General features: G+C 42.9%; 1 protein-coding gene across 3 annotated transcripts in view; it reads right to left on the bottom strand.

Annotated features, from left to right (window-relative positions):
• Positions 1–6,671: 6,671 nt before the first annotated feature.
• Positions 6,672–26,869, bottom strand: part of LOC142470867 (vitelline membrane outer layer protein 1 homolog) — a 230,000-nt gene continuing 209,802 nt past the window's right edge. Inside the window, exons 1-4 of one of the 3 annotated variants that reach the window (XM_075577670.1) lie at positions 24,099–24,737; positions 13,089–13,204; positions 7,997–8,106; positions 6,672–7,207 (exon numbers count right to left, since the gene is read on the bottom strand). In XM_075577670.1, coding sequence (XP_075433785.1) covers positions 6,913–7,207; positions 7,997–8,106; positions 13,089–13,130 — 447 coding nt within the window. In that variant the 5' untranslated portion in view covers positions 13,131–13,204; positions 24,099–24,737 and the 3' untranslated portion in view covers positions 6,672–6,912. Of the gene's footprint in view, positions 7,208–7,996; positions 8,107–13,088; positions 13,465–24,098; positions 24,738–26,869 lie in introns of those variants that run through there. The other 2 variants (XM_075577669.1, XM_075577668.1) reach the window with 2 other exon arrangements.

A 26,869-nucleotide genomic window follows, 5' to 3' on the forward strand; every position in this document is an offset into this window, starting at 1 on the left:
CAATTGACCGGGGGGTGCGCCACCCCCCCCCTTCATCTGGTCTGGTGGTCGCGAGCGTTGGGGGAGTCAGTTGGGGCGGTTGGGTTTCAAATTAGAGCCAAGGAACAAGCGCCCACCTCCCGCTCCGGCTCCCACTCCCAACAGACCGCATATCGCATATCGCACACACATACACACACACACACACACACACACACACACACACACACACACACACACACACACACACACACACACACACACACACATACACACACACATACATACACATACATACATACATACATACATACATACATACTGTGACAAAACGGCTTACTCCGGGGCTCCGCCGTCTGTCCGGGACTGTTAGAACACGGTCTTTTAGGGTAGGTTAAATGATGAGACGTCACGTACTGTTCCTTTAAACAGGCTATACCTGGTTTATTCAGTCCCAGGCACTGGGACTGCTACAGTGTAAACAGAAAACAGATCAAAACAAAAGCTGCTCGTCTGAGCGATAACTTAAAACTTAGATGTCCCTGACTCAGAGTTGGAAGTGGCTTGTCCACTTCCACCAACAAAATAAGTACCTTTGCAGTCTTTAGACAAACTAACAGAATGAATGAAGCGATTTGGGAAATAGGCTTTCTCACCCCTCTGCAGTTCAGCAGCCTTCCAGGCTCTTGGGCGGGGCCCAGAGGAAACAGGAAACAGGTCTTATATACCTGAACTCTAATCAGCATGACAGGTGACAGAAAACAGGCAGCAGACAAACTGTGGAATGGAGTGCCTGTACTACGAGGCTGCCCTGTTCAGCTTAGACAGGACAGAAACTGTTCAGTATCCTGGGAGCCCTGTATATGGAGTTTATTACCAACCCCTGGTTTCTGTCACATATCCTCCCCCCCAGCTCAGACCTCGAGGGGTGAGCGACCATGGATATTAGGGAGTGCATCCTTGACAACCCGTCGGCATTGCCATGTTTGTGCCCCGACCTGTGTTCCACAGAAAATTTAAAGGGCTGTAGGCTTAGGAACCACCTGGTCACCCTTGCGTTCTTCTCCCTATTTTGACACATCCAGGTAAGGGGTGCATGATCTGTGACCAATCGGAACTTTCTCCCCAACAGATAATACTTGAGTGTCTCTACAGCCCACTTTATTGCGAGACACTCTTTCTCGACTATGGAGTAATTTTTCTCCTGGGGATTTAGTTTCCTACTTAAATAAAGGATGGGGTGCTCCTCCCCTTGAGACTCCTGGGAGAGTACCGCCCCCAGCCCTACCTCAGATGCGTCGGTTTGGACTACGAACTCTTTGGAGAAGTCAGGTGTGACCAACACTGGTTGGGCACAGAGAGCTTCTTTCAGGCTTCCAAAGGCCTGTTCGGCTTCGGGGGACCACTTTACCATTAGCGGTCCTCTTGCTTTTGTGAGGTCGGTTAGTGGGGTTGCCTTAGTTGCAAAATTGGGAATAAACCTCCTATAGTAGCCAATTAACCCCAAAAAGGTCCTTACTTGTTTTTTTGTGACTGGCCTTGGCCAATTTTGTATCGCCTCTACTTTGAGTGTTTGTGGTTTGAGTAACCCTCTACCAATAGAATACCCCAGATACTTGGCCTCCTCCAGACCAATAGTGCATTTAGCGGGGTTAGCAGTTAGTCCAGCAGACCGAACTGCGTCGAGCACAGCTTGGACCTTTGGAAGGTGGGACTGCCAATCTTCACTATGGATTACCACATCATCCAGGTATGCGGCAGCATACCGAACATGTGGTTTTAAAATTGTATCCATCATTCTTTGGAATGTGGCGTGTGCTCCATGTAAGCCAAAAGGCAGCACCTTATATTGAAAGAGGCCGTCTGGGGTTGAGAAGGCTGTTTTTTCTTTTGCCCTTTCTGTGAGGGGAACCTGCCAGTACCCTTTTGTTAGGTCTAGGGTTGTGAGATATCGGGCTTTGCCCAGTCTCTCTACAAGTTCATCCACCCTGGGCATAGGATAAGTATCAAATTTTGACACCGCGTTTAGTTTCCGGTAGTCATTACAAAACCTTGTTGTACCGTCTGGCTTTGGGACTAAAACTATAGGGCTGTTCCACCCACTTTGGGATTCCTCAATTACGCCTAGTTTTAGCATTTTTTTAACCTCTAAACTTATAGCCTCTCTCTTGGCCTCTGGGATTCGGTACGGTTTAAGGTTAACTCGGACCCCCGGTTCAGAGACTATGTCATGTTTAATTACGTTAGTTTTACCTGACTGTGTAGAGAAGATTTCTTTGTTCCTTCTCACTAAACTCTGGACCTCTCGTTTCTGATGCACGGACAGTGTTTCAGCTATGCTAACCTCTGGGTCAGTTTCTTGATTCTCTGACGGACCTGGGGGTACTAGGGTTAACAAGACCTCTCTATCTTTCCAGGGCTTGAGTAGGTTTATATGGTAAATTTGCTCAGGTTTCCTCCTACCTGGCTGCCTTACCCTATAATTTACTTCTCCCACTCTTTCCAAGACCTCATATGGCCCATGCCATTTAGCAAGGAATTTACTCTCCACGGTGGGAACCAGAACTAGTACCCTATCACCTGGAAAAAAAATTCTGACCCTAGCACCCTTATTATACATATTCCTTTGTGCTTCTTGAGCTTTCTCCATGTGTTCCCTTACTATGGGTAGGACTGCAGCAATGCGGTCCTGCATCTGGGCAACATGCTCTATTACACTTCTGTAAGGGGTAACCTCGTGTTCCCAAGTTTCTTTGGCTATATCCAGTAAGCCCCTTGGATGTCGGCCATACAATAGTTCAAACGGGGAGAAGCCTGTGGATGACTGGGGAACTTCCCTAATGGCAAATAACAGGTATGGTAACAAACAGTCCCAGTTTTTCCCATCCTTATCGACCGCCCGGCGTAACATGCTCTTTAAGGTTTTATTGAACCTTTCCACTAAACCATCTGTTTGTGGATGATAGACTGAGGTTCTGAGATGCTTGATTTTTAGGAGTTTACATAGCTCTTTTGTTACTTGGGACATAAAGGGTGTTCCCTGGTCAGATAAGATCTCTTTAGGAATTCCGACCCGGGAAAACAGAAGTACTAACTCTTTTGCTATGTTTTTAGCAGAGGTGCTACGTAGGGGAACTGCCTCCGGATATCGGGTAGCATAATCTAATATTACCAATATATGCTGATGTCCCCTAGCAGACTTTATTAGGGGTCCTACTAGATCCATAGCAATCCGGTCAAATGGTACCTCTATTATGGGAAGGGATACCAATGGGCTGCGGTACGCTTTGAACGGGGCGGTGATCTGACATTCTGGGCATGAGGAACAATAGTTTGTAATTTCTGCCAGAACCCCAGGCCAATAAAAGCTTCGGAGAACCTTTTCTTTTGTCTTTTCCACCCCTAGGTGTCCCCCCAATGGATGACTATGTGCGAGGTGTAATACTACGTTACGAAATGTCCGTGGTACCAACAATTGTTTAGTTGTAACTGATTTTCTTTTATCAACCCGATATACTAGGTCGTTCTCTACCTCGAAGTAGGGGTAAGCAAGTGACCTATCTGGTTGGCCAGGAGTACTATTCTGGTCCCGTATATTTCCCCTTGCTACCGCTAATGTGGGGTCCTCCCACTGGGCCTTCTTAAAACTCCCAGGACTGACCTCTAGGTCAGCGAGGGTCTTATCCTGTACTGGGGTGGTAAGTGCCTGATCAACATCTTGATTTGGGGTATTCCCTACCAAAGTAGTGATGGGGAAGGGAATTTCACAGCACTCCTCCTTTTCCCCCTTCTTATTTGGGCCCTCGTCAACATCCATTTCTGAAAAAGGGAAAGGATTTGTTTCTTCTAACCCTTCGTTATGGTCCGCTATTGAACTCTGGGCGCTATTCTGAGCTGGGGACCACATTTTTAGAAAATGGGGAAAGTCGGTCCCTATTAACACATCATGTGCCAGTTTGGGTACAACACCCACCTTGAAATCTAAAGAACCAAATTCTGTTTAAAAAAAAACATCAACAGTGGAATATTCATGATTATCCCCATGTATACAACAAATTGCCACTCTTTGTGAACTGTTTACCTGTTTCTTCTTAATGGGCAATAGGTATTCGGACACTAGTGTGACCATGCTCCCAGAGTCAAGAAGTGCCCGAACCCTCTTACCATTAACTTTTACAAATGCCCACAGATGGTTATTCAAGGGGTCCTCTGGGCTAGGGCCCATACATTGGGACAACAGCGAATAAGGTTCCACGCTGTTGCATTGCATGGGCTCATCATTTAGTGGGCAGATTTTTGCTGTGTGGCCCCTCTCATGACAATTTACACATTTAGGTACATAGTCTGTGTCCCACTTAGAGCCTTTTCCCGGCTCCCCATGTTGGCTATTGCCCCTAGTGTGCGAACCACTGTTGCTGGAGCGGCGTGAAGGTGGTCGCCGCTCTTCAGCGCCCCTTAACCCCGGTACCCTTTTACCGTCTCTGGAAGAGTCCTGGAACATCGGGTAGTGGGGTTGCTCCACGACTGTGGGTTGCGGGTGCTCTTCTGCTGCACTGTACCTTTCTACAAGGGCCACAAGCTCATCCGCATTGTGGGGGTCACTCCGACTGACCCAACGACGTAAGGCAGAGGGAAGTTTCCTCAAGAACTGGTCCATGACCAACCGTTCCACGATGTGGCTTGCTGAGTTGATCTCGGGTTGTAGCCACTTCCGGGCGAGGTGGATGAGGTCATACATCTGGCTTCGGGTGGCTTTATCCATCGTGAAGGACCATGCGTGAAACCTTTGGGCACGAACAGCCGTGGTTACGCCGAGGCGGGCGAGGATCTCGAACTTCAATTTTGCATAGACGTTAGCTTCGGCTGGCTCTAGATCAAAGTAAGCCTTCTGGGGTTCACCGCTTAGGAAGGGTGCGATTAGACCAGCCCACTCAGCTTCTGGCCATCCCTCTCTCTGTGCCGTGCGTTCAAACGTGAGAAGATAGGCTTCCACATCATCCGAGGGTCCCATCTTCTGAAGGTAGTGGCTTGCCCTGGTCATTTTCGGAACTGGGGCTGCCGCTGCCAGTGGAAGGTTACTGATAGTCCCCCTCAGGATCTCGAGTTCCTGCTGTAAGCCCTGAGCGAACCGCTGTTGCTCCTCTCTCACCAAGCGGTTTGTCTCTTGCTGGTGTGCATTCGCGTTTTGCAGGGCTTCATTCGTCTGTTGCTGGTTTGCATTCGTCTGTTGCTGGTTTGCATTCGCCTGTTGCTGGTTTGCATTCGCCTGTTGCTGGTTGGCATTAATCTCTTGCTGGGCTATTAGCAGCTGTTGCTGGGCTGCATTCGTCTGCTGCTGGTTTGCATTAGTTTCTTGCTGGGCTATTAATAGCTGTTGCTGGGTTTCATTCGCGTCTTTCTGGGCAGCGACATTGCGTACCAGCGCACCCACCACGTCTTCCATCTTGTTTGCAGAGGATGAAAAAAACTTTTTTTTTTTTTTTTTTTTTTTTTTCAAAGTTCTTCAACCCGCAGACCCCCTAGTGCTCTGCCCGCATTCTCTACCATATGTGACAAAACGGCTTACTCCGGGGCTCCGCCGTCTGTCCGGGACTGTTAGAACACGGTCTTTTAGGGTAGGTTAAATGATGAGACGTCACGTACTGTTCCTTTAAACAGGCTATACCTGGTTTATTCAGTCCCAGGCACTGAGACTGCCACAGTGTAAACAGAAAACAAAGCCAAACAAAAAGCTGCTCGTCTGAGCGATAACTTAAAACTTAGATGTCCCTGACTCAGAGTTGGAAGTGGCTTGTCCACTTCCACCAACAAAATAAGTACCTTTGCAGTCTTTAGACAAACTAACAGAATGAATGAAGCGATTTGGGAAAGAGGCTTTCTCACCCCTCTGCAGTTCAGCAGCCTTCCAGGCTCTTGGGCGGGGCCCAGAGGAAACAGGAAACAGGTCTTATATACCTGAACTCTAATCAGCATGACAGGTGACAGAAAACAGGCAGCAGACAAACTGTGGAATGGAGTGCCTGTACTACGAGGCTGCCCTGTTCAGCTTAGACAGGACAGAAACTGTTCAGTATCCTGGGAGCCCTGTATATGGAGTTTATTACCAACCCCTGGTTTCTGTCACAATACATACATACATACATACACACACATACACACACACATACACACACACATACACACACACATACACATACACACATACACACACACATACACACACACATACACACACATACACACATACACACATACACACACATACACACATACACACACATACACATACATACATACATACATACATACATACATACATACATACATACACATACATACATACACATACATACATATATACATACATACATACATACATACATTCATACACACACATATACATACATAAATACACACACACACACACATATATATACATACACATACATACACACACATATACATGCACATACACACATACACACACATACACATACATACATACATACATACATACATACATACATATACACACACATACACACACACACACACACACACACACACATACACACACACACAGGCTCAAGGCCAAATCACAAGGTGTTAAGAATGTCCAGGGTGGGGTTTGACCTGTGGTCTCTCTCGCTCCCAGCCTGCAGTTCTCATGGTCTGCCACTGGATACAAATAGTCACAATGAATACTTCCATTTTATTTTACATTAAAATTCAATTTAATTTCACAATTTCAAATTGAACAGTACGAACGTCCCACTAATTTGGGCCCTAAAAGATCTGCATCTCCAACCATCTCCACCAGATATATTTAGAGACGTCGCTGGCTTAACCCTTCCCCCCACCCACCGAAGACCTTCACAATTGAATGTCGACCAACTGGAGACCCTTCATGGGGAAGTTGAGAAGGGAGAAGACTCAGTTGCTACAGCAGGTGAACATGACATCATTGAGGGCCGTGTCATCTCCGTCTCCTTGGTTTGGCTCCACCCTGGTCTGGATGCCACAGATCCCTATTTCGCAGGACTGGCTCCAGGGTCCGTATGTCCCCCACGAGAGTCCAGATCCCTCTAGTATCGTTTCGTCTGAGCACTTAAACATGATGTTGTTGGCGGCAGTGTCGTCACCGTCCCCCTGAGGTGGCTCTACTCTCAAGTTGAAAGCGATGAGGTTGCCGTTGGGACACCGCACAGGGCAGGTCCATGAGCCCCACCTAAGAGAGAAGAAGGAGGACGTGGTTAGTGGTGAAGAGGAAACTTCCTAGGTGCTTTTGCAAAGGAGACCTAACCTGTAGGACGGGCACAGGATTTTAGGTGGAGATATTACCAATTATCTATATAGTGGTATTACTCCTGTCCTACGTCCTTCAGGGGAGTAAAGGGGATCTCTAATAGGGTGAGAGTAAAGGGGATCTCTAATACGGTGAGAGTAAAGGGGATCTCTAATAGGGTGAGAGTAAAGGGGATCTCTAATAGGGTGAGAGCAAAGGGGATCTCTAATAGGGTAAGAGCAAAGGGGATCTCTAATAGGGTGAGAGCAAAGGGGATCTCTAATTGGGTGAGAGTTAAGGGGATTTTTAATCTGTAAAGTGGTATCACCTCCTCCCTTAATCTTCTGGTGATACCCCTCTCTATTTACCCGAATACCGTGCTATCCTCACAGCTGCCTTAATTTCCCTCCCTATAAACCCCAACATTTTGCTGCCCTCGGAACTCCCTTAAACACCCCTCCTTATACACCCCAAAATCCTGTCATCGTAATATATGCTTGGCAAACTCTGCACATGTGAAGAAGAGACCTGTGAGGTTTGGCGAGCTCTGTACATGTGAAGAAGAGACCTGGGAGGTTAGAAAAGCTCGGCACATTTGAAGAAGAGACTTGTGAGGTTTGGAAAGCTCTGTACATGTGAAGAAGAGACCTGTGAGGTTTGGAAAGCTCGGCACGTGTGATGAAGAGACCTGTGAGGTTTGGAAAGCTGTAGATAATGTTATGTGAGGCTCACCTTCCTTCAGAAGACTGGATTGAATATTCCCCATTGTTGTTGTTGCTAACACAGTGCAGCCGTATCGCGTTCAGAGCCGTATCATCCCCCTTCCCCTGATTCCCTTCCACCTGTATTAGGAAGATCAGTTACAATGTGTCCATCTCATATATAACTACTCATAACCCCTCAACCCATTAAACACGTCCCTGTCATTAGGTCACTTTGCCCCTTTGTGGGACTGACCCTTTAACCCATTAAACACGTCCCTGTCATTAGGTCACTTTGTACCTAAGTGGGACTGACCCTCTAACCAATTAAACACGTCCCTGTCATTAGGTCACTTTGCCCCTAAGTTGGACTGACCCTCTAATCACGCCCCTGTCATTAGGTCACTTTGCTCCTACGTGGGACTGACCCTTTAACCCATTAAACACATCACTGTCGTTAGGTCACTTTGCCCCTACGTGGCACTGACCCTTTAACCCATTAATCCCTGTTATTAGGTCACTTTGCACCTACGTGGGACAAACCCTTTAACCCATTAAACACGTCCCTGTCATTAGGTCACTTTGCTCCTAGGTGCGACTGACCCTTTAACCCATTAAACACGTCCCTGTCATTAGGTCACTTTGCTCCTAGGTGGGACTGACCCTTTAACCCATTAAACACTTCCCGGTCATTAAGTCACTTTGCCCCTACGTGGGACTGACCCTTTAACCCATTAAACACGTCCCTGTCATTAGGTCACTTTGCTCCTAGGTGGGACTGACCCTTTAACCCATTAAACACGTCCCTGTCATTAGGTCACTTTGCCCCTATGTGGGACTGACCCTTTAACCCATTAAACACGTCCCTGTCATTAGGTCACTTTTTGTCCCTACATGGGACTGACCCTTTACCCATTAATCCCTGTCATTAGGTCACTTTGCCCCTACGTGGTACTAACCCTTTAACCCATTAAACACGTCCTTGTCATTAGGTCACTTTGCCCCTACGTGGGACTGACCCTTTAACACATTAAACACGTCCCTGTCATTAGGTCACTTTGCTCCTAGGTGAGACTGACCCATTAACCAATTAAACACTTCCCTGTCATTAGGTCACTTTGCCCCTATGTGGGACTGACCCTTTAACCCATTAAACACGTCCTTGTCATTAGGTCACTTTGCCCCTATGTGGGACTGACTCTTTAACCCATTAAACACTTCCCTGTCATTAGGTCACTTTTGCCCCTACGTGGAACTAACCCTTTAACCCATTAATTCCTGTCATTAGGTCACTTTGCTCCTACGTGGGACTGACCCTTTAACCCATTAAACACGTCCTTGTCATTAGGTCACTTTGCCCCTACGTGGGACTGACCCTTTAACCCACTAAACACGCCCCTGTCATAAGGTCACTTTGCTCCTAGGTGGGACTGACCCTTTAACCCATTAAACACGTCCCTGTCATTAGGTCACTTTGCCCCTATGTGGGACTGACCCTTTAACCCATTAATCCCTGTCATTAGGTCACTTTGCTCCAACGTGGGACTGACCCTTTAACCCATTAATCACGTCCCTGTCATTATGTCACTTTGCCCCTACGTGGGACTGACCCTTTAACCCACTAAACACATCCCTGTCATTAGGTCACTTTGCTCCTACGTGGGACTGACCCTTTAACCCATTAATTACGTCCCTGTCATTAGGTCACTTTGCTCCTATGTGGGACTGACCCTTTACCCCATTAAACACGTCCCTGTCATTAGGTCACTTTGCCCCTACGTGGGACTGACCCTTTAACCCACTAAACACGCCCCTGTCATTAGGTCACTTTGCACCTACGTGGGACTGACCCTTTAACCCATTAATCACGTCCCTGTCATTATGTCACTTTGCCCCTACGTGGGACTGACCCTTTAACCCACTAAACACGCCCCTGTCATTAGGTCACTTTGCTCCTAGGTGGGACTGACCCTTTAACCCACTAAACACGCCCCTGTCATTAGGTCACTTTGCCCCTATGTGGGACTAACACTTTAACCCATTAAACACGTCACTGACCTGACCATATAATTTACCTATGTTGCTTCTCAGATTAATCTTAATTGTGGGATATGAGAACGAGGGGGCTCTTTATGGGGTTACAGGTAACACTTCTCATTAGGGAACAGACCTAAATGGGGTAAGAAGGCAGCAGTGGGGGCAGAACGGAGTTATGGGGCAATTCTTAGACTGCTTTGATTTCTGACTCAGGGACCCCCCCCCCTTCTTCCCGACTTACAGGCCCTGGTATGGGGCATCGGATGTCAATAATTGAGATATCGGCCCCCCATATCTGGGCCAGAAACTCGGACCAACTGGGGGGTGTTATAGTGAGGTTTGGGATTTAGGGGATTATGGGAAAGCAAAGGGGATTCCTAATAGGGGGAGTAAGGGGGATTCTAATAGGGGGAGTAAGGGTGATTCTAATAGGGGGAGTAAGGGGGATATCTAATAGGGGGTGTAAGGGGATATCTAAAAGGGAGAGTAAGGGGGATTCTAATAGGGAGAGTAAGGGGAATTCTAATAGGGAGAGTAAGGGGGATACTAATAGGGGGAGTAAGGGGGATTCTAATAGGAGGAGTAAGGGGGATTCTAATAGGGGGAGTAAGGGGGATATCTAATAGGGGGAGTAAGGGGATATCTAATAGGGAGAGTAAGGGGGATTCTAATAGGGAGAGTAAGGGGGATTCTAATAGGGAGAGTAAGGGGGATACTAATAGGGGGAGTAAGGGGGATTCTAATAGGGGGAGTAAGGGGGATTCTAATAGGGTGTGTAAGGGGGATTCTAATAGGGAGAGTAAGAGGGATACTAATAGGGGGAGTAAGGGGGATTCTAATAGGGGGAGTAAGGGGGATTCTAATAGGGGGAGTAAGGGGGATTCTAATAGGGGGAGTAAGGGAGGTACTAATAGGGGGAGTAAGGGGATATCTAATAGGGGGAGTAAGGGGGATTCTAATAGGGGGAGTAAGGGGATTCTAATAGGGGGAGTAACGGGGATTCTAATAGGGAGAATAAGGGGGATTCTAATAGGGGGAGTAAGGGAGATTCTAATAGGGAGAGTAAGGGGGATTCTAATAGGGACAGTAAGGGGGATTCTAATAGGGGGAGTAAGGGGGATTCTAATAGGGGGAGTAAGGGAGATTCTAATAGGGAGAGTAAGGGGGATACTAATAGGGGAGTAAGGGGGATTCTAATAGGGGGAGTAAGGGGGATTCTAATAGGGGGAGTAAGGGGGATTCTAATAGGGGGAGTAAGGGAGGTACTAATAGGGGGAGTAAGGGGATATCTAATAGGAGGAGTAAGGGGGATTCTAATAGGGGGAGTAAGGGGATTCTAATAGGGGGAGTAAGGGGGATTCTAATAGGGAGAGTAAGGGGGATTCTAATAGGGGGAGTAAGGGAGATTCTAATAGGCAGAGTAAAGGGGATTCTAATAGGGAGAGTAAGGGGGATTCTAATAGGGGAGTAAGGGAGATTCTAATAGGGGGAGTAAGGGGGATTCTAATAGGGGGAGTAAGGGGAATTCTAATAGGGGAGTAAGGGAGATTCTAATAGGGGAGTAATGGGGATTCTAATAGGGAGAGTAAGGGGGATTCTAATAGGGAGAGTAAGGGGGATTCTAATAGGGGGAGCAAGGGGGATATCTAATAGGGGACGTATAAAGGGGATATTACGTAGGGGGAGACTAAAGAGGATTTTTTATAGGGTAGAATAAGTGTGATGTTTAATAGAGGCAATAAGGGGGGTTATGATTGGGGAGAACACGTGAGATTTCTAATAGCGGGGAGAGTTAAAGGATTTCTATCAGGGGGATAGAACGGGGGATTATCTAAATAGGTAAAACAATGGCTAATACTGAAAGGGAGAGTAAAAGGATTTATATTAGGTAATGTAAGGAGATTTCTCATAGGGAAAAGGGACGAGGGGTAGAAAAGTGAGGTTAAAAAGAGAAATTGCAATAAGGGAATTAAAGAGGAATGTATTATTTCCTATATATAGGGGAATATGCACTAAGCAGTGATAAGCAGCAGAAATAAAGTTAAGAAATCTTGCACAAACCCCTGCCAGGCTGCCACGATGAAGGCCGTCCTCATCCTTATGCGTCCATGTCCTCCGTTGCCACAAACAATACAGTGCATAAAAAAAGACAATCTAATGTCCCCTAACCCCTTAATCACCTTAGCGGTTAGTAACCGCGTTAGTAATTAAGGGGTTAGCCTACCATCTGCCACTACCCACCCAGGAGGCCTAACCACCCTCCCCAGGCAACTACCCTTCACCCATTCATTGGTACAGTGGGTACATCATGCTCATATAATACAGACATGATTTATTTACCACTATAGCAAGAAATTGTGAAGGAATAAAAAAACAGGCCAAAATAAAACACCTTACATTGCAAAATAAAACACATCAAATGGCTAACTAAATGCATAACAACTGCCAATAAAACAATTGAATGGCACAGTGGGTACATCATGCCCATATAATATGGGCATCATTTAACACTATGCCAGTCAATGGTCAACCTATTGGGTGCATCGTCCCCATCACACAGGGGGGTCTATGCACAATGCAGTGATACTGTAAGGGGTTTTAAGTGAGATAAATGCCTTAGGTGCAAAATTGCGGGCAGCGCGATTCACAAAGCAGTGATAATACTGCAGTATCGTGCTTATAAGGCTTTTTATCACCAAAACACAGTCATTGATAAAAAAATTGCGCCATAAATTGCGCCATAACGGCATTTATCTCACTTAAAAACACTTACTGTATCACTGCTTTGTGCACAGCCCCCATAGTGTCTAATATGGACAATGAAAGGGGGTTATCTAACACGTGGGGAGGGAGTATCGGCTACTTCTAAATACAGAGAGTAAAAGTATAAATCACCGTTATAAAGGAGATTTTTGCAGTAATTAGCTGGCCTCTGAAGTAGTCCTGGCATTTGACTGCGTCTCCAAAATTAGATTGTAAGTTCTGCGGGGCAATTTATATATTTTGCCATCAAAATCCCATATACAGAAGCACATACATTGCCATGCAAGAAATCATATTATTATTATTATAGATATTTATCTCACCTTGAGAGAGAATCCTCTGGCACGGAAACCGACGGGACACATTTCATGTCGCCCCCAGTCACCCAATTCACCTCCGTTGGAGACACTGATGACATTTTTAGAGTTCCCTTGTCCTACTGAGAAGATAGAGAGGAGGAGGAGGGATGAGACAACCTGAAACATTATGGTGGGGTCTTGAGGATCTCAACTGGAGATGTCAAGAGATGTTAACGGTGAGAAAAACTTCGGCAATGTAATATCGGGAATCAGGTTTGCCGTTCAAATCAGCAATCTTTATTTCTTCAATCAGCTCAGCGATTTAGCAAGGATACAGCATACAAAATACTTCTATTCAAGGTGGCGAGTATCTGAGAAGGCAGTGGCGTATCCTGCGACAGCTACATTTTATACCCTTAGCTCAAAGAGATATACATCACTGTCTCAGCGAACTCGCTTTTGCCAACTAAATGACGTACTTGTTTACATACTTGTTTTTCTGTTGTTACCATCACGTACCTTATCTCAGGAACATTAGGAACTTACAAAAACAAGTCTTATCACTAAAATGGGCATCATACATCTTGGTTTCAAGTTGCCCCTGATACCAATAACATTGTATCCTATTAGTTTCACACCGACCACAAGATTCCTTAAAACATCTTAACCTATGGAGTGCTGAATACATACATATATATATATATATATATATATATATATATATATATATATATATATATATATATATATCAACATTTTAAATTATGGTGGGTGAAAAAGGCATTTGGGTTCGGTGAAAAAATAACACTAGGGCTTCCCTTCCGATCCCTTCAAGATTAAAAGTGGGACAAGGCAAGGCTGCCCTTCTCACCCCTCCTATTCACCCTGTGTATGGAGCCGCTGGCGGCCCAGATTCATGACCATAAGGATATCACAGGCCTGGAGTTTGGGAACCAAATACATAAATTAGCCCTATATGCAGATGATGTCCTCCTGGTGTTTTCCCCTGACCCCTGATGTCGCTTCCCAATCTCTTTGAGTTGCTGGGTCAATTAAAAAAAATCTCAGGGTTAAAGATTAACCAATGTAAATCAGAAGCCCTAAACATAAATTTACCGAAACCATTAGAAAAACTCATCTCCATCAATTTCAACTTCAATTGGCAGAATAAAGCGATTAAGTACCTGGGAATATATATTCCCAAAGATTATAATTCGTAGTATCAGGGCAAACTACCCCAGGTTAATCAGGACCCTACGGGAGGATATAGGTCGCTGGTCAAAATTTAACATATCTTGGATTGGTAAAATAAATAGCGTGAAGATGAATTTACTACCGCGACTCCTATATCTATTTCAAGCGCTCCCGGTGCCACTAAGATTGAACAAGATACTCAGCCTTCAATCTTCAATCTCCAAATTTATATGGGGCGGCAGAAAAGCAAGACTAAATAAACGAACCTTCCAGAGACAAACTGCAGAAGGGGGGCTAGCGGTACCTTGCTTGTTATCATACTACAAAGCGGCACAATTATGCCAAATCTCTCAATGGCACACAAACCCGGATTTGAGACGCTGGGTAGCATCAGAGAGCGCTGCTTGCTCACCATTGGAGCTAGGCAACTTAATTTGGAGCCCAAAAATAGCTAGGAAAGCTATACCATCACCGCTATCCTCAATGACCAATTCGTTGTCGATCTGGGAGGCGACTAAATTCAAATGTAATATAACTACCAAAAACACCATGATGACCCCTCTCTGGGACAATCCATCTTTTGCTCCTGGCTTAATTAGGGCAAACTTTGCAATTTGGAAACGTAAGGGTATAGTACGACTTAGAGATCAGGAAGGTAACAACAAAATTTTGCCATTTGCACAAATCAACTCAGATAAAATTATCCCACAATCAGAGCTGTATAGATACCTTCAGATCAGAGCTTTCGATAATAAATTTAACCCACACCCCCACTGCCATCATTTGAAAGGCTCTGTCTTAGTGAGACGTCAACAAAGGGACTCACATCGCAAATGTATATAGAGGTAGTCGGTTCTGCTGTCAAGGTAACAAGCAAATTAAGCTATATGAAATTTTTTCTTAAAGTATGGACACCCTGGTTTGCCCAGACAGACATCCCCGGGGGTAGAGATAACCACAATAATGCTTTAATAATTGCAGATGCGTTCTCCTGTGATGATATCTTTGGTCGACCGGCTGTCAGTCACTATCAGGTAGATTAAGTTGGAGAGGCAAATAATCGTATACACAACCCCGATTCTGGAAGCTACATCACAGGCAACATAGGTTCGAATGGATCCTAAGCCGTCCTCTGTTACAAAAGTTTCTTCTTCAGAAAATCAGGACTCAGTTTCAGTTCAAATATATCAGCAGTTTATTCTTCAATCAGCTTTCAATCTTCAATAAGCTTTTACATAGCAAAGATACATACATACTCTTACTTGTCAGTTCAAAATACAGAAGGGTAGTAGTTTAAACTACATTACCCATGATTCTTATACTTTTCTGAACAAAGAACTCATCAATCAATGTCTCTTTCTCTCCTGATTAAACAGACTGATTTCCTCAGGAGGTAAAAACCCCTAGGGACCTTCTGCTGGCAGGGATATAATATATCACAGAAACAGACAGACCCCGAGACACAGAGACCTAAAGAATGTTTATACAATTATAACCACATGTGAACTCTGATGTCCAAGCTGACCATGAGCCTTTCATGAACGCAGCATGAAAGCAGCATGTTGAACTTATAACATGTTAACCTGTTGGGTGCTGAATATATATAATACATGTATATATAATTGTATTGCTATTCTACTTTTAATACAGAAAATATATATCTAAACTAAATTCATCAAGCCCCTCTTTGATACTGTAAGTATCATTTCTTATAAGCTGATCTTGTAATTAAAAAATTGAATTTAAATTCAGCATCGGTGATATCTGCATTCAATTTCCCCATTCTTCTAAATAGAATAACACAACATATAATAAGTATGAAGATTAAAATAACAATTACCAACAGCGGATGGGTCACCCAATGTATTATTCCTTGAGCAAGAGAAGGCTTTTTCCCAAACCATCTCTGCCACCAGGATGTATTCTCTTCACTATAGTCCATCTTTATCGTAGTTAATTTCCCATTAACAATCTCTAACTGCACAAGTGAAGTGTGAGATAATTTTGATAATTCTGTAATTATCTGTTGTAATTTTGTATGATTTCTTAATTCATCATAGAATTCTTCCCCATATCCCAATATCACTGAATGTATATACTTCTGGTAATATGTCAATGTGAAATTTACAGTAATAGGTATCATTGGTTTGACTGAATACATAACACCATTATGATTATATGTTTTAACTTCAATAACAGACCTCTTAGTACAGTAATTTCCTTGAGGCAAATGTATGGTAACCGAACAATTTGCACTATGTATGGTGACATTGCCCTTAAAATGATTCCAACATACTTTTCCATCATTTAATATCCAACTCAACTGATTAGGAATAGGATCTACATGTAATAAGCAGGTATCCTGGCCTTGCCAACACCAATCAATTGCCTGTTTAACTGCTACTCCTTCTGGACAAACAAAAGTCTTATCATCTTCCATGCAGTGTCGAACATCATATTTAAATAGTGGATGTGTGTCATTCCCTACTATTTTTAAATTCATTGGAATATCATGAGTAATCCATTTTTCATTAGAAATCATACCCATATCTATGATTCTGTATAGTTTTTGTCTTTTTCCACTAATTGGTAAGAGTACTGTAAAATGGCAGTTAGAAATGTCCCTATTAACACAACCTAGCCATTGAATTTTCCATAACTTGGCATATTCCCAAATCCAATCCTCCAATTGCAAAGGTATCTCATATGGCCATTGATGATTATCCAATGCTTGTAACAAAATTTTTCCATTAACATAGATCTCCTGTTGTGCTATGATACATGAAAAAGCTAAACCTGTATCATTTGCTAATGTACTTAGAGCATCTGCTATAGTCCACTCTTTCTCTGCTAAATATTTGATCACCTCAATGGTACCTTTAAATTGAGAATGAATTACATTGTTTGTTATATGTGAATGTAACAGATTAGCATCAGCATTCTTCATTCCCACCGAAGCTAAATTGCTCAATCTGGATGACAGAGTTTCAATGTCAATTCCATTTAGGAATCCTGCAGCTGTACCAAATCCTCCCAAAACTGTATCTAATCCTCTTTTGGTACGATTAGCTTGAACTGTCTCCTTTCCTAGCCAGGAATGGAAACCTTTATGTACCATTTGAATATACCTTTCACATTGAGGATATTGCTTGGATATATTCCAATCCGTCATATCAATATGAAAAGTGTATATCCCAAATTGTGCATCAGTTAAAATTTGTGCATCCCCATCCTTCATAATTCTTATGGGATGTTTATTCACTTGTTCCAACAATCCACAAGATTCACTGTACTTTGTCTCATTCTTATCCCATGAATAGACATGAGTGTAAATTCCAAATACTAGAGCTGACTTTAGTGGCTTGATCCAATGACCATTAATATTTGCCTCATACCCTACAAACTGTGAATCAAACAATTTACCTTTAATTCTTCCTTTAGAGTGCCAAGGATAACTTTGATACTTAATATAGCATGGTTCACCATATTCTCTCTCAGCTTCTAATATCATAGGTATTCCAGTAAAAGGACTAATAACAGTTTTGTCACCAAAAAATCTACACGGTGCTCCAATATTTACTGTCAGTTCTGCTTGGAGCTGAGATCCTTCTCCTGATGTTACTGTACATTCCTGAGTGGAATTCCGTACTTTAAGTGTTGTCACATTATTTTGTATATTTAAATCTAAAATGATAACTCGATCAGATAATACTTCCATACATTTTACTCTATTAACAAAAACCATCCCTCTTATTCTCCATTTTAACCAATCATTCGGATCAGTGTGAACTACTACAACATTTTCTAATTCTGGTAACCATTCTGACTCATTATTTTTCATTCTATACCCTATGTGTTCAGGATAAGTATAGAAATTTGTAACTCTCCCAGATGGATGCCATGGATAACTTTTAATTGTTGTTGAACACTTCCTTCCTTCAATATAATTTGTTTTATACTCTGCTCCTTTTATTTCTGATGGCATTATTACTGAAGTACTGTGTAACATCTGACATTCCTTTTCTGAAGTTACCTGTACATCAATAGTTAATTGGTTATATACATTGCTGGGAACCAAACAATTAACTTGAGAATCATAGTCTGCCCAAATGTTAGTATTTGTTTTTGTCATGTTTAACCTGATTATCACTAGTTTTGTCCTATTAAACCTCCAACATTCCACATTGTTTACTCTTACCACTCCCTGGATTATCTGATTAACCCCTCCTATCCTTCTACAAAACCGTGTATCATTACTATGATCACTTAAAACTCCTGTTAAGACACACTCATAAGGATATTTCATACATTTACCAAGATTAGTTTGTTCTTCACATTCCATTGCTGTACCCAAAGAAACCATTGTACTACATAATAATAATAATGTCATTGTTCTGTATACTGAGATCCCCCAGTTCCAGATCTTCCGTTGTTTTGCTTCTTTCTTTGGTAAAAGTTTCTTTGGAATGAATTCATCTGAACATTGTTCTGAATCAGGTATTCGCTTATACCCTTCCTGCATCATAAATGCTTCATATCCAAATGGTCGTACAGTCCATTGTCCAATGTTAAAAGTCATCTGTAACATAAAAAAATAAAACAGTATCATTGTTCTTTAACCCTTGACCTTCAGAACTAGTTTACATTGATCAATATGTACCAACATTGAAGCACTTGCTTTTGGTTTGGTATTAACACGTTGTATTTGTAGAACAGTTTGACCCATTTTCTTAAGAATAGTATAAGGTCCTTCCCAACCTGCATGCCATGGGCCAGGTTTCCTGAAAGTTTTTACCATAACTTTCATTCCTGGAAGAAACTTATAAGCTGGATTTACTTTTACATCCCCATTTTCTCTGGGAGCCATGTTTTCTGCCGCAAAATGTAAAAGTTTAGCTAACTGACCTTGCAATACAGATAACCATTGAGTATGCTCGGTGGCCATCTTTAATGGTCCCGAAACTTGAGGTTCTGATGGAAAAACTAAAGGCATCCGCCTTCCAGTCATGAGTTAACTGTGTTCTTGCATTGGGTGTTGCTCGAATAGACATAAGAACTCCTGGTAAATGATTAACCCAATGTTTGCCATATTCTGCTAACATCTTTTTAAGTCTTGATTTCAATGTTCTATTCATTCTTTCAACTATCCCAGCTGACTGCGGATGATATGGGACATGAAACCGCTGCTGGATCCCCAGCAGGGAACATAAATGTTTCATAATTTCACCTATGAAATGTGGCCCATTATCTGATTCAATTACTCTTGGAAATCCCCAAACTGAAAACACTTCTTTCCACAAAGCTTTGGCTGTGCTTAGAGCAGTATTGTTGGTTAGTGGAATAGCTTCTACCCATTTGGAGAATATATCCACTATTACAAGACAATACTGTAGCCCTCCTGGAGCTGCTGGTAAAGGACCTATGAAATCAATTTGAATCGATTCCCAGGGACCACCTGCCAAGGGCACTCGCTGTAATACAGGTCTCTGTCCCTTGGGCCTTGGATTGAATTGAGCACAAATTAAACATTCCTCACATACTTCCTGACACCTTTTTTCAATATTTTCACCCTCAAATTTAGCCATGATAATTTCTTTTAAAGATTGAATTCCTATATGACCCAATTGACAGTGATTGAATTGAATTAGTTCCTTTAAGATCCCTTTTGGAACATATGGACAGAAAGTACCATCATCTCTTATGGATCCCCATAAGCCTGTTTCTTTATGTAGTGTATAGTCCCTTTTTAACATAGATTCCTGCTGTTGTTGCAATAGCTTTAAATCTGCAACTGGTTCTCCTAGTGTTTCTCTTTTAAGGGTAACTGCAAGAATTATATGTTCAGGATATAACAATTCTCCTACCAAAGCAGCTTCTCGAGCAGCTTTGTCTACGAGATTGTTATTGATAGACTCATAATCTTTTGTGACCTGGTGCGCTTTAACCTTTATGATACTACACCTTTCAGGTGTTTTAGCAGCTTGATCAAAGAGTTCTTGCAATATTACACCATGAGCCAATGGTTTATTTTGAGAGTCCACCATACCACGCTTGGACCATACAGGTAAATGTAGTGTAAGTGATTTAACTACATACCCACTATCACTAAAGATGTTACAGTGTTCATAACCCATACTGATGGCTTTCTTAACTGCCTCTAATTCTGCCCTTTGAGCTGACATCCCTCCAGGAAGTCTATATTTCCAGACTTCTTGCGTGTCAGGATTCAAAATAGCAAAACCTGTTTTGTACTGCCCTTCATAGAAAAAGCGTGCCCCATCTACAAACAATGATACTCCGTCCGGATTCATTTGTTTGGAGAATGGAGACCATGCCTCTTCCTCTACTGCTTCCTGACAATCATGAGGAGTCCCAGAAAAATTCATTAGCTCAGGTAAAACAAATTTTGTGCTACTCTCTACCGTTAAGAGTCGATCCTGTAATTTTAATACCCACTGAGCTAATCTAGCAGAATGTACTGCCATGTCTGTGCGGGACTGGAGAAGTTTTAAAGGTGTATGTGGTGTTTGGATTATAACAGTCCCAAATCCTATTATGTGTTCCATTGCTTCTAAAGCCCAATTAATAGCCATTAATTGTTTAACACATTCATACATCCCCTTCTCAACTGGTGTCATTAAGCGAGAGAAGTATCCCAATATCCTCTCTTCTTTGTATTGTTTTTGCAAAAGCACTGCAGAAATAGATTCTTTCCCTGCATGACACTGTATGATATAAGGTGAATCTATCACAGGTGCAGCTAATGTTGGGGCTCGGCTGAGTTCCCGTTTAAGCTGAACCCATGCTTGCTCAGTTACATCTGTCCAGAGTAACGTGTCCTGCAATTGTGAACCTTTTAAAAGATCATACAATGGTTTGGCAATTCCTGCCATATTCATGATAAACTCTCTACTGAAGTTAACTAATCCTAGAAACTTCCGAAGATCACCTATTGTAAGTGGCCTAGGTAACAGTTGTACTGCTTCTACACGTTTTTGTCGTGGAGATTTACCTTGATCTGTAATATCCACTCCCAAAAAAGCAACTTTTGACTGCAGCAGCTGTACTTTTTGTGTGTTCAATTTTAAGCCTGCTTGCATCAATGCTTCACAAAGATAATGTAAAATGTTTACATGCTCCTGTATGTCCTCTGTTTGAATAAGAAGGTCATCTACATACTGCAAAATCTTATCTCCATATCCTAAGGGTTCAATTACACCTGCTAGCGCTTTATGGAAGTATACCGGCGAGGAATGGAAACCTTGCGGGAGTACTCTCCATAAATATTGTTTATTTTGAAAAGTAAAAGCAAACCTGTACTGACTTTTCTCAGCAAGTGGAATTGCAAAATAGCCGTTTCTTATATCTAGGCAAGAAAAATACTTTGCTTTACCATTAACCCTTGCCATGATATCAGGAGATGAAGCCACGAGATGTGCTGCTGGAGGTGTGTATTTATTTACAACGCGTAAATCCACCACCAACCTCCAAGACCCAGCTGCTTTCTTCACTGGCCAAATTGGAGAATTGCATTTAGAATTACCTTCTCTTAGTGCCCCTTGTCTTACCAAAGCATCTATTATTTCTTTAATAGGTTTTTCTGCTTCTTGTGGGAATTTGTACTGTCTTACTGCTGGTGGATCAGGACCTTCAACTACAACTTCCACCTCCATCCGCCCACAATCCTGTTTGGATGTGGACCAGAGATCTGGAAACTGCAATTGAAGCTGTGCCAGCAATCCACTAGTGTCCTCCAGTAATGCTTGTTTCTCTTTAACTTGCACAGGACATGTATCCCAAAAATCAGTCAATCCAAAACATACCCCTTCTGTTCTAGGTTTAACTCTGGGCCATGGACTATCATAATTTGCTTTCCAAAGGATCAAATTATGCAAATCAACAGTTAATCCATGTTTGAGAATATTGTCCATCCCTAAAATATTATACAGACCTCCCGGCTGAAACCAGAAATCCCATATTTCTGTGCCCCAATGTAATTTTACTTTTTTATTGGAAGCTAAATAAGCCATGTCATGTGAACCATTAAACCCAATTAATGTAATAGATGTGTTGCTATCATCTATGGCTATATTCTCTTTTGTGAGAGACACTGAAGCCCCAGTGTCCACTAAAAACTCCAGTCTTTTCCCCTCCATTGTTCCTTGTATATATGGTCTGCCATCTCCCCCTAGAGTAATTTCTGTAAGGTACGACAAAGGATCAATGGGAGGACCACACCCCTATGCTGAAGCAACTAATCCCTTTACAATTCTTTCCCCAGACTTGCATTGATCAACCTCATCCATACGAGCCTTTATTAACATTATCTCATCCCTGCATGCCTGGTATTCACTAATAGTACAAGTGGATGCTGAAGGAGCGGAAGGAATGACATATTCCTCTTCGCTTCTGATAGCATGCACTGACTGTACTTGATTATTGTAAGTTTGGGCATGTCCCTGTTTCTTGTATGCTGGGTTAAGCCCATTTTCCTTACCCTTGTTTTCCTGGTCTGCCTGAAACTTGTAACAATTTCTTTTAAAATGACCTGGTTTATTACAGTAAAAACACACACACTCCTGATTTTGTGCATTATCAGCAGATTGATTTCTCTGATTGTTCCAACCCTGCCCTTTTCCCTGAGAGCCTTTGAACCCCCCACGGTTAGCAGATCTACCTCTTGATGCTACATAAGATACTTGACCAAATCCTTCATCCTCAAAACCTTGATAAGCAAAGACTTTGGCTGCTTCCATGCCCTTATTTTGAAAAAGCATTCGAGCCTCCAAAATCTGTGATGCAGCATGATCCACATTAGGTGAGTCAAATGCTCTAAACTTTACTACATCTGATAACCCCTGAATTTTACTGACAAATTCAATAACACATTGCTTATCATCATCTCTTGTCATTTTAGCGGGATCGTTGCCCGCATTCTCCACCATTATGTTACAAAAGTTTCTTCTTCAGAAAATCAGGACTCAGTTTCAGTTCAAATATATCAGCAGTTTATTCTTCAATCAGCTTTCAATCTTCAATAAGCTTTTACATAGCAAAGATACATACATACTCTTACTTGTCAGTTCAAAATACAGAAGGGTAGTAGTTTAAACTACATTACCCATGATTCTTATACTTTTCTGAACAAAGAACTCATCAATCAATGTCTCTTTCTCTCCTGATTAAACAGACTGATTTCCTCAGGAGGTAAAAACCCCTAGGGACCTTCTGCTGGCAGGGATATAATATATCACAGAAACAGACAGACCCCGAGACACAGAGACCTAAAGAATGTTTATACAATTATAACCACATGTGAACTCTGATGTCCAAGCTGACCATGAGCCTTTCATGAACGCAGCATGAAAGCAGCATGTTGAACTTATAACATGTTAACCTGTTGGGTGCTGAATATATATAATACATGTATATATAATTGTATTGCTATTCTACTTTTAATACAGAAAATATATATCTAAACTAAATTCATCATCCTCCCCCTCCCAAAAGCCCCACCCACCCAACCCCCCCTCCCTTCCCCTGTCTATCATTTCCCTTCTTTCCCACCGACCCAGTTAGGTTATAAACAATGTTCATACACTGTACTCAGTTATCTTATGTATGGAATGTAAAAAAACTCACGATCCTGTAATGGATATCTGTTATACTTCTTCTGAGCTTTAAAAACCAATAAAATCCAAGTTTTATATAAAAAAAACCCATCTTAACCTATTGAGTGCTGAATACATATGTAACCCTGCTCCCCCCCATCCCCCAGACTCTACGGTGGTGTATACAGTAGGGTGCATGAGGGCAGATTACATGCAGTGTGGTGCATACCTGTGAGGAACAGGAGGGCCTGAGGTTCCCGCGATGTTATTGGGGAGCCAGGACCGGGCTTCTGGGGTGGTAGCCTCCATGATCTCTTAGTGGTGCAGCGCCTCCATCTTCTATACTCCCAGGAATATGGGACAGGACCTGTATAGAAGAACCCTTTCGGTCCCAGGGTAATAGCTTCCAACTCACACACTGTCTTTGGTACAAAGGATAGTCTCTATATTGGCAGATCAGCAACTCCCAAATGCAGTGGCCTTCTGTAGCCGCAACAACAACAGCAGGGCCTTGCTAATTACTCCGCTCTCCTCCCACACCGATATTTCCTCCTCTCCTTCACTCCAAGTTTCTCCTCCGACAGGATGGTCTGGGGCTTCAATACCCCGCGGCCCACCACCGAGGTTATCCTCGCGGTGGGGATTGGATTCTCCCCATCACCCCAGGCAGTGGGGTGAGGGGCATTGGTCCACCAGGTCTATAATGCTATCAGCTCTACTAAAAGGGCTGAGTCTCTCCACTCCTCTCTCTCTCTCTCTGTTCCTGCACGGCTGCGCGGGTGAGACCGCGGTCTCCTCCAAATCCTCGGACCGATCCGCAGGACTCTCTTGGCAGACTCCCACGGCAGAACAAGACTCGCCACTTACAGGAGTTGCCGGCTAAATATAGAGATAGCCCCACCTCTCGTGATGTCAGCAGACCATCCCCTCCTGCTCACGCCTGCAGCAGAGTCCAGGCCTGCATCTACCACTCAGGGCAGGGCTATGAAGGGGGAAGACCCATGATGATTACTGGTGCCTGATCTTAATAGGACTTACCAAAGTAGAAGGGAGATAGGTATAGCCAGTGCTGTTTACAGGGGGCTACACAAATATTTTTATATATCAACATTTAATTTTATGGTGGGTGAAAAAAGCAACAAGAAACCTCCACCATATAGCATATAGCAAATAAAAAGATCACTTGTGAGCACATTCACCTCTTAGACAGGTTTGCAACCCTGCCTTTCACCATTATCACCTAGCGTGCAGTGCTTCAACTGCAGCAAGGGATTCTGGGAAATAGCATGCAAATGAGCACACCGTGTCACCTTTTTGCCTGAAAACCATTTTTCATTTAAAAATGATAAAATAATAATTATTTTATTTTTATGTATAATTTATAAATAATTATTTTATTTATTTTATACAGTAAATTATACCATATCATACAGGAATCGAACCCAAAATGTTTCATATGCTAATACTAATTCTCTACCTCTACACTACAGTGCAGTCCATTGCAATGTGCTCTAGAGTTTAAGTATATTTATATACTTGTTTACATACCTGTTTTTCTGTTGTTACCATCACGTAACTTATCTCAGGAACATTAGGAACTTACAAAAACAAGTCTTATCACTAAAATGGGCATCATACACCTTGGTTTCAAGTTGCCCCTGATACCAATAACAATGTATACTATTAGTTTCACACTGACCACAAGATTCCTTAAAACAGCTTAACCTTTTGAGTGCTGAATACATATATAGGATGTTTCATATGCTAGTACCAATTCTTGACCTCGACGCTACAGTGCAGTCCATTGCAATGTGCTCTAGAGGTTAAGTATATTTATAGTGTCTGCTTTGCCACACCAAGCCTGTTGTGTAGAGGTAGAGAATTGGTACTAGTATATGAAAGCTCCTGGGTTCGATTCCTGCATGTGTATTATATAAAATGTGTTAATGTGTTAATGTTCAATTCCCACATGGGTGTATGGGCCTTATTCAGAAAGCCTCGATAAGGCCCTTATCGAGCACTTATCGACCAAAATGGCTACTGGTATTCAGATAGCCTCGATAAGTGCTCGATAACGGCCTGTATCGACGCAAAATTTTATCTCCGTCTGAAATTCGCTGACTGAGCAGCGATCAGGCCCTTATCAACCATTTTCGGAGGGTTGATAAACTCCCGCTATTCAGAGAGGTGTCGCGGCCCATCGCAACCCATCGCAGGCTTAAAAAAACAATTTTCTCCCCAAATCCAATTCCCCACAAAATTGTTGGACAATTGGTGGGGAGATGGCCTCGATGAGCTGCGATGGGTCGGGACTTAGAAAAAATCAGGCCCTTTTCCTGCCTCGGATTGATGCCGGGGGTCTCCGGAGCTGATAGCCATTAATAGCAGCTCCGGACCCCCCCCCCCGGCATGCATCCGAGGCAGGAAACATGAATGTAACCGCTAAGGCAATGAAGGGGTTAAACACCGCCATCAGGATCCGGCTCAGGTACCCCAAACTTCTTTTTTCTTTCTTTACTCACCGTCTTCTATCTTCATCTGTAACCATTTCTTGTTGTTCTTTATCTTCTTTCTTCATCTGTCAATCCATAAAACCCCATGTTAAATCCCAGCCGTTGCTGTCTCATCGGCTTCTTGGGCTCAAATGAGGCGTCACGGCCTTAAATATGGCTTGTGACGTCACATTTACCCTCACAATGGTTAACAGCCACCTGATTGGCTGTTAAAACCATGTGCAGACTTAATTTTTTTTTTTTGCTGTGACGTCACTTAAAGGGAATGATGCCAGCCAATCAGAATGGCTGTGCTTCATTTACCTTTAACATGACGTCAGTAAATCCAAGATGGCCGCTGTGTCACAAGGTATTTCAGTCAATCAGCGTGTGGAATTGGTTCCCACGATCTATGACGCGGGACATTTCAATGCATAGGAGATACCGGCATCCCATAAAGAGGCCTGTATCTCGGGAAGCAGGGGGTCCCCGGACATAAAACCAATGT

Source organism: Ascaphus truei, chromosome 20, assembly GCF_040206685.1.
Source record: "Ascaphus truei isolate aAscTru1 chromosome 20, aAscTru1.hap1, whole genome shotgun sequence".
Lineage (NCBI taxonomy): Eukaryota > Metazoa > Chordata > Amphibia > Anura > Ascaphidae > Ascaphus > Ascaphus truei.